We start from the raw sequence: 10,000 nt of genomic DNA, 5'->3' as shown, positions 1-10,000 counted from the left end.
ACAATGCAAATATGCATACGCAGTTTATGCAAGTTAATATTATAAACTGCACTGGCAGATTATTATTAATTAGACAAAGTTTCGACATTGTTAACTTTGAATATTTGAAGATTTTATTTGCATATGCAATATTAATTTAACAGATTTTTGCACAATACAAATATGCATATGCATTATATTCATATGACTATTTTGCACATGCAAATATGCAATTTTTGCACAAAACTATTACATGCATATCCTGACAACAAGCTATGGAGGTCTTTCCTCTGTAGGGGGCATTATTTTAGAGAGACATTACATGTCAGTTTTAAGTCTGGATGTCCTTTAAAGAGCCATATGCACAATACAAATATGCATATGCAATATATTAATTTGACTTATTTTTGCACAGTGTGAATATGCATAAGCAAGACATTTTTTATACTGTACATACATGCATTACATGAATTTTATAGATTTGCATCTTGCATGCAATGTATTAATTTAATGTAATAAAGTGAAAGAAGTGGTGATGTTTATGGCAGTTAAGAGGCTTGGATTAGAGTAAACAGCTTCAATTCCTTTTTTATTTTACTGAAATTTTGTATAGTTCATTGTATGCATCCTTTATCAGCCTCATCTACTTTTATATATTATGTATTCATATCTGCGTAGAATTAAAAATGGTGCATAACTAAGTCAAATAATGCAGAGTGAAGCAAGTTTTATTAGCAAATAAAATAGACTTTGGCAAACAAATGCAAGCTTCAATTTGAGTCGGGTTGCAGGAAAGCATCAGATGTCTGCAGATGTTTCTGAGCTAATGTTCAGACTCGGGTGTCTCACCTCTCTCACATCGGTCTCCGCTGTAACTCGGCAAACAGAGACACACATACGAGTCCTCTTTATCGATACAGGTGCCGCCGTTCTCACAGGGGCTCGACTGACACTCATCCACATCTGAAACAGAGTTAGAAAGCATCACTCAGGAGTCTCTCTGTGTCCCAGAGCAAGACTCAGCACTTGCTCTCAGATGTTTCTCCCAAAGTTCCCTTAGTAGGAATAAATTATACACATTAGGATCACACGGCCTTTCCTCTGTAGAAACACAGACTTCAGCAGACATCGGCATACATTTGTATATGCACATAAAAACCAATTTTGTTGTTATTGTAAAGTAAAACTATATATATATATATATATATATATATATATATATATATAAAATAAAGCTGAAATAATGAAATATAAATATCAGATAAAAAGTTAAAAGTAAAAAAAACTTAAAAGAAATTTAATAAAAATGATTGATTGCATTTAGAAAAACTAATAACTTGGTTAATATAAAAATAAGATCTAATAATAAATACATCATAATAAATAAAGCACAATATTAAATAAATTCTGTTTATACATATGATTTAATAAATTAAAAATGTATTAATAACTAATATTAAACTAAATAAAATAAATACAAATTAATAAATACTATATAGACATTAAAAACCAATCAAAATGTCAAAAAAAATAACAAAAACTTTTGAAGTGGAAACATAAAATATAAAAATAAGATGAAATGATAAATACATAATAATAAATAAAGCACAATATTAAATAAATTATTTTTATTAAGATATTAATTAACAAACTACTAATTTATCAATTAATAATATATAACATGAATATTCATATAATTGTTTATTAATATTTATAATATTATTAAATAATAAACATAAATAAAAATAACTAAAACTAAGTAAAATATATAAAATACAAAAATTAAATACACAATGTGAGTGTATGTATTATTACAGAGTTAAGCACAAAAATAAATACAATTGTTTTATGTAAAGAAAAGTTTTTTTGTACAACTTTTTATAATAAAATTATTTTTGAAAACATCCACCTCTAAATATCATATTCAAATAAATGAACAGCATTTGACCATTTTACACACAAGGAAGAGCACCTACTGATGTCATATCCTGTTTCTTAAAGACTGGCAAGGTGCTTCTGCTCTTCATGAATATTTAAATCAGCTCATAAATTATGCAGATGTTTCACCGATGAGCCTCTGAAGAGTTTCCCTACCACTGCTCTGCTCACGTCTCTGTCATAAACACACATCTACTGCAAATACTTCCTCAGAGAGATGAAAACACACAAACCAATCTTTCTTCTGTTGAACAGAAAGAAAACATCATTTCCACACAACGACAGACTGTCATCACCTTTTGTTTTTCACAGAAGAAAGATCATTCATAAAGATCTGGATGAATCATTAAATACACACCGTACAGTACATAAAATATTATAACTTAAATTAAAAACAATTTTTTTTATTATAATAAGTATTTAAATTTCTAAAACTAAAATTTAAATAAAATAAAGCTAAAAAAGCATTAATTATTTTATTACTTAGTATTTATAATTAATAATAATAATAATAAATTAAGCACAAGGTAAAACATAGTTTATTATAATATAATTGCATATTTATGAATGAACAAATAACTACTACTAAATATTAAATTCAAACTGAGATTTAAATAAATTCAAACTAAAATTGAAATAAAATAAAGCTAAAAAAGCTCATAAAATTACTAAAACTGAAACTAAAAATATTAAAATAAAAGCCAATTCAAAACATTTATAAATACTATTAATACAAAAATAACACTGTACTTTATTACCATATAAGAATCTATATATGTATTATTTAATCGTTTAATAATAATAATAATAATAATAAATAAAGCACATATAAAAAATATTTATTATAATATAATTGCTTATATATGAATTAACAAATAACTATTACTAGTTAATAAATTAATAACTAATAAATAATAAATTGAAACTTAAATTTAAATAAAATAAAGCTAAAAAAGCACATAAAATTACTAAAACTGAAACTAAAAATATAAAAATAAAAGCTAATTCAAAACATTATTAAATACTATTAATAAAAAAATAACACTGTACTTTATTACATATGAGAATCTATATATATAATATTTAATTGCTTAATACTACTACTAATAATAATACTACTACTAATAATAATAAATAAAGCACAATATAAAAATTTTTTATAATAACATAATTGCTTATATATGAATTAACAAATAACTATTACTAGTTAATAATTATATAATAAATTAATAATTAATAAATAATAAATTAAAACTTACATTTAAATAAATAAAGCTAAAAAAGCACATCAAATGACTAAAACTGAAACTAAACTGAAAATATAAAATAGAAGCTAATTCTAAACATTATTAAATACTATTAATAATAAAATTATATGTACTGGATGATCATGTGTGTTTATTTCTCCTAAGGTATTTTCTTTTAGTTATAAATGCAGATTTTATGACATGAGTATGATTTTTAAATATGAGTATTTTTGCACGCACAGTTTCATGATTTTTTATGGCCTTTTCAGTTCTTCAAACAGACTGGATAGGGACTTTTTAAAAAATCATTTTCTAGACATGTTTCAGGGGGAATTAATCTTTTGAATTAATTCCGAGCACACGTTTAGATTCATGTAATTTCAGATACTAGTGATCAGAGCGAAAGACCAGCTCTCATTCTGACGGCACCCATTCACTGCAGAGCATCCACTGATGACACACTGATGCAGTGCTACATTTCCACAAACCTGATGAAGACACAAACTCATCCTGATCTTAAGGGTGAGGACATTTTCAGCCAATTTTTATTTTTGGGTGAACTGTTCCTTTAAACTCTGGATTCGCTCACCGATTTCACAGCTCTCTCCTGCGTAACCCTGCGGACAGAAGCAGCGGAAACCCTCTCCGTGAGGAAGACACGTCCCTCCGTGCAGACAGCTGCATCTGTCGTCCGCTGCAAAACACACACACACACACACAGCGTCTGGTGTCAGTGACGCTCTGGAGGTGATCCATCACAATCTGTCTGTATATATTAAGCTGGCACACACTCTCGGACATATGTGACCCTCTGAAAGAGTCCTGAACGCCCTAATGAGAGTTTAGACACACGTCAGCGAGGCTCGGGGACAAAAACATGCTAAATAAGTCTCCAGTTTCCAAACATCATCAGTCTTACATTAAAACACTCGCTAGTTATTGACAGAAAGGAGATCTGAACATTAATATCAGCAGTAATAACAGTGATGCTCGACTTATGCACTACATAACAGTATATAAATGCAATAATTGTTTAGGAGTGAGATCATAATCAATGAATCAAAAGTGCATTATTCAAATAAATATATGCACTGCATGAACAAAAAAGAGAAGCTTTAAGACCTTAATGGTTAAATGTTTGAAAATGATGAAATTAAATATTAGTATTTACATTTTTATATTATACATTTTTATTAGTATTCTATTATTTTTTTATAAATACATGATTTAAAAAAATACTATAATATTAATATAGTTTATTTAGTAATAACAATTCACAAATAATATACAAATATATTTATATAAAAATGTAATTAAATATAAATCATGTATATTTGAATAAATTAAAATGTAAATAATAATGTAATGTATAAAAACATAAAATATACATATATATACAAATATATATATATATAAAATATATATAAAAGTTACCATGCATATGCTTTTTTACTGGAAAAAATATCTTCTTCAGTATTTTTGTTTTGTTTTCCAGTGCAAATATCTAAACATCCATAAAACAATCTAGATTTATTAATTAAATCAAAATGACATGAGATATTAAGTCTTGTTTTCTGAACAAATGATCAAAATGATGCTTAAAACAAGAGCAAATATCCTCAATGGGGTCAGAAAAATTCAGCTTCATTCGAAGAGAAAACAATATTTGTTCATGTTTTCCACTTGTATTTTCCAAGAATAGAGGAATGTTTTATTTTATTTCAGTCGTGTTGCACGCTGGTCTGTTAGTTTTAGAGTCACTCCTGAATGTCACATGAAAGACGAGCTGTGATTGGTCGGGTTCCATGTCAGTCAATGTAAGTGGGCGGATCTTGAGCTGCACATTCAGTCTGAACACACACAACACTATCATTTAGTCCTGCTTTCTCTGGCGTCTCTGTTCGTTATTCCTCACACACACACCTCAGCTCTGTGTGTGTGTGTGTGTGTGTGTGTGTGTGATCACTGAGGCTTGTAATAGGTTTCCAGCAATGAGTTTCAGAGAAGGGTTCATTCTAATAGAACGAGTTTCACCGCTGACCTGCGCTGTGACAGTCTCACCTTACAACACACACATATACAGGCAGAGAGAGATTCGAAGACATCGGGCAGAAAACCCCTGTCCGTTCACAGAATCACGCTCATATACAGTATGTGCTATACGTTTAAAGACTTTTTAAAGATTTCCTCACACTCGTGCCGACCCAAACCTTATTTCCTCCAAGGAACACGAAGGGAGATGTTTGTGCTAGATGATCAAAGTTGCTCTTTATCATAGAACGACAATAACTGACGAAAAAAAAATGTGAATTTAGAGTAAATAATGTAAGATTTCAATCTGCACCTCGTCTCAAAGATTGAAATACAGCATTTGGACTAATTTTTATGATATTTATATGGTGCCTTTTGTCATTTTTGGAGATTGACAGCCTCTGATGACCAATCATTTTCATTGTATGGAAGATAAGATATCCATCAAAACATCTATATATATATTTTTTTAGAAAATCACATTGCAAAAAGGCTTTCACATTCCCTTTTTGTTTTTGCGATAAATTTTTATTTTATTATATTTTAATATATTTATTATACTATATATATATATATATATATATATATATATATATATATATAGCTTTGTAATTTTATATATATATATATATATATATATGTATATATATATATATATATATATATATATATATATATATATATATATATATATATATATATATATATATATATATATATATGTTTTTTTTTCTTTTTAATTTTTAAATGAAAAATATGTACAATGTGTGTGTGTGTGTTTTTGCCATTATATGCATGAACATGCCTATATGCTATTTTACAGATAACAAGAATGTAAGTACATTTTAAAACTGATTAAAAAATAGATAAAATAAAAATAAATCTTTTGTTTTCCACAGAATTAAGAAAGTCACACAGGTTTGGAATGATGACAGAACTTTCACTGCAGAAACACTGATCATAAATAGCTCCAAATATTACAATAATGCAATTTACAAATATCACGGTCCGGGCTCGGTTCACTGTTCACTGTTTCTGTGGTGAAGGTGAAACTCGTGTGAATTAAGAGCCACTCAACTCAAGTTTAGAGCAGGACTATCGGTTTAATTCTATTTCTTTTCTTTCTCTCTATTAGTCTGTGTTTTCCTCTCTGTCTCTTACACTGATGAGCTTTATAAATACTTTTCTCCTGGATGCACTCAGCATCTGTTGTCATGGTAACTGTGCTGAGAGCACCCGCCAATCATCCTCTCACTCCGCAGGCCACGCCCCCTCATCCAGGCCTGTTTCTCTTCATTACAGCAGAAAACCATCGCTTCAGCCCTAATTGCTTCATTAGGTGTTTTTCTCACAAATGCAAATGAGCCACATCCGTGAGGTCACAGCAGCAGGGCATGATGGGATACACACAGAGAACTATATGTGACAGGACGCTCTATAATTGCTTTGTGAGGTTAAGAGGGCAACTGCAAACCTGCGAGGTGATTTTTAACAGAACGACATGCAACGATGAGAGAGGAAAAGATAATCATGTCAGCAGCAGAGTAAACAATTACCCATCAGGCAGACTGATTTAATTCAGTGTTTACACATCATCAAATTATCACTCCGTGTGCTGAAATCACAACATATCATCTCTACAAATACCCTGTTAAATGATCACACTTGGACAAATACAGTATTTATACTCATGAAGTAACTGTGTTGATCTCACTAAATAAAACTGATCGTAACACATCGTAAGCTTCAGACCTGTGTTATTTATTCATTTAAAATTATTCATTTTTATTCATATATTTTCAGTTTTCCTTTTAATTTTAGTTAGATTAGGTAATAAGTTTGTGGATGTTTTTGTCTTTTTCATTCACTGTTTATATATTTATACATATAAATACATACATGTATATATATATATATATATATATATATATATATATATATATATATATATATATATATATATATATATAGAGAGAGAGAGAGAGAGAGAGAGAGAGAGAGAGAGAGAGATAGAGAGAGAGATAATTTTTATTTAAGTTATAGTCTTAGTTATTTTAATACTTGATTTTATTACATTATTACCTTTATAATATATAATGTAATATAATATAAAATAATATAATATAAAATAATATAATATATAATATAATATAATATAATATAATATAATATAATATAAAATAATATAATATATAATATAATATAATATAATATAATATAATATAATATAATATAATATAATATAATATAAAATAATAATATAATATAATATAATATAATATAGAGAGATAATTTTTATTTAAGTTATAGTCTTAGTTATTTCAATACTTGATTTTGTTACATTATTACCTTTTTAATATATAATATAACATAATATAATTAATATAATATAATATAAAATAATAATAATATAATATAATGTAATATAAAATAATAAAAATATAATATAATATAAAATAATAATAATATAATATAATATAATATAATATAATATAATATAATATAATATAATATAATATAATATAAATTAGCAATAATGTACTAAATTTGTAGATGTTTTAGTCATTATTAAGGAAAACAAAATGAAATTTTGCCTGAACATTAAACATGGATGAATATAAATGGACGATATTCCTTTAAAATTTTTAGTTAATTTTGGTATACAATAGTAATATACTTCCGTCATAATTTCTTCAAGTTAAACCAAACTTTTATTTTGGTTGCATCTTTGAGTTTCAGTGAGTTTTTGATGGTAGTTTTTCTCAAATGAAGCAGAAAATCTCGATCTGATATCGTTTATCTCCTACTGTATGGAATTACATTTGGTTCAATAGAAATGAACGTAACTTTATAAAACTGAACGTAACTTTTTCAGAAACTATCAAAAATGTGCCATTACAAAAGAAGTCGCACAAATTTAACAGGCTCTTCAAATATATTCTTCATTCTTTGTTAATGTTTTTCAAAGATTTGTTTTCGCTAATCGTGGATTCTGAATGCATTGCCCACAGATTTCGCTTACGTTTCGCAGTTTTTCGTTTGGTGTTTTGACACAAACCTCTCGTGGGGGCGGAGTTAACACTGATCTACTCTGATTGGATAGTGAGCTTTTGATGGACAGGTGCTCTCTGACCAGGAAGTACAGACGCCACCTAGTGGCGCGCATGAAAACTATGAGTTAGATTAGTTGTCCTGAACGCAGTAACTCGTACCGTCTTCTCCAGCGGAGCTGTTCTTCCCGTCGGTCTCGGTGAGGCTCAGCTCCTGCTCTACGCTGATGGGAACCGTCGAGACGAGGCTTGATGTCTGAGACTCGCCTGCAGACGTCGAGAGGGTCGTCTCAGTGTCTCCGGTGGCAGACGACGTCGTGCTCTGGGCGATGATCGTCAGCGGCGTTTGGGAAGACGGGGACGTGTCGCCCCACGAGCTGCCCTCCGTCTCCGGGACTCGACTCTCTCGGGAGTAGTTCTCGGTCGAGACGGAGACTTTGGGTTCTGGGGTTTTGGGTTTCTGCTCGGGTGTTTCGGTCACCACGACCCAATCCGGAGCGTCCGGAGCAGGTCGACTGGTCTGAATGTCGCCCGGTCCGTCTCTGGTGGGGTTTGATGAGATTATCGTCGTTACGACTGAACTCGTGGATGGAAATGAGGTGATTATTTTATCAGCGACGGCTGAAGGACCAGACAGCCACGAGAGGCTCCACCCTTCAGACACAAACACAAGCCAGCGCCGTTACTGATCACCAGAATAAAGTTCAATAGAAGAAAACTAATAAAACTAATGAAAAAAATTAAAACACATAACAAAATGACTAAAGTCAAATTGAAATTTAATAAATACTTTAATATTACAGCCTATTAATAATACCAGACTCCAATAATATTAAAATAAGATTCCATTAACATCAGACATTTTTTATCTGTTTTCTGTATTGTTAACTTAAAATAAAGCTATTATAAATAGTTTTCGTTAACTGAAACAATTTAAGTTGAAGTACAAAAATAACTAAAACTAATATTGAAATGGAAATTTTTTTTTTTTAAAAGTTAGATAGAAATATGAAAAAAATAATAAATAAAAAAATGACAAGTGTATAATGAAATGACTAAATCTTAAAATGAAATAAAATAAATAAATAAGTTATAAATATTAAAGAAAATATTTAATTTAAATGAATGAACTGGAAATAAGTTTAAGTTGAAGTAATAATAATAATAAATAAACTTAAATTAATAATAAACTAATATAGAAAAAAAGATAAATAGAAATATTTTAATAATAATAATAATAATAATAAACTGACAAAAGCACATAATAAAATGACTAAAACTTAAAATTTTAATTAACTGAAAATAAGTAAGTTGAAAAATAACAAAAGCACATAAAAAAGATTCAAACTTAAAAATAAAAATGAACTGAAAAAAGTTTAAGAAATATACAGAAGTACAGAAATGACTAAAACTAAAATTGAAATAAAATAAATAAAAGTTAAATATAAATATTTTTTAAGAAAATGACAAAAGCAGATAATAAAATGTCCAAACTTACATTAAAATTAACATAAACATAAATTATAAAAATAATTAATAAATTATAAAAAATAGCGTAGCCTATAGCCTTTAGTACACTTATACCATGTAGTGTATTCCAGTCATTACTGTTAAACTATTAAAAGTATGAATATTCATTAAAAAAGATTCCCTCTCAATTGTAATAAAATATGTATAAAAATATATAAATATTTTTATTTATTAAGGATGTTTGCCTTAAACAAACACTCAACTCTATCAAGGTAGAGACTAAAA

At 28.4% G+C, this 10,000-nt stretch overlaps 1 protein-coding gene across 1 annotated transcript in view; it reads right to left on the bottom strand.

The window, feature by feature from the left end:
* The window catches only part of LOC113040067 (neurocan core protein-like), a 17,976-nt gene that overhangs the window by 7,017 nt on the left and 959 nt on the right, over positions 1–10,000 (bottom strand). Inside the window, exons 2-4 of the mRNA XM_026198310.1 lie at positions 8,408–8,899; positions 3,754–3,858; positions 829–942 (exon numbers count right to left, since the gene is read on the bottom strand). Coding sequence (XP_026054095.1) covers positions 829–942; positions 3,754–3,858; positions 8,408–8,899 — 711 coding nt within the window. The remainder of the gene's footprint in view (positions 1–828; positions 943–3,753; positions 3,859–8,407; positions 8,900–10,000) is intronic.

This window comes from Carassius auratus, chromosome 2 (assembly GCF_003368295.1).
Source record: "Carassius auratus strain Wakin chromosome 2, ASM336829v1, whole genome shotgun sequence".
Classification (NCBI taxonomy): domain Eukaryota; kingdom Metazoa; phylum Chordata; class Actinopteri; order Cypriniformes; family Cyprinidae; genus Carassius; species Carassius auratus.
This window is presented reverse-complemented; position numbering and strand designations above follow the sequence as displayed.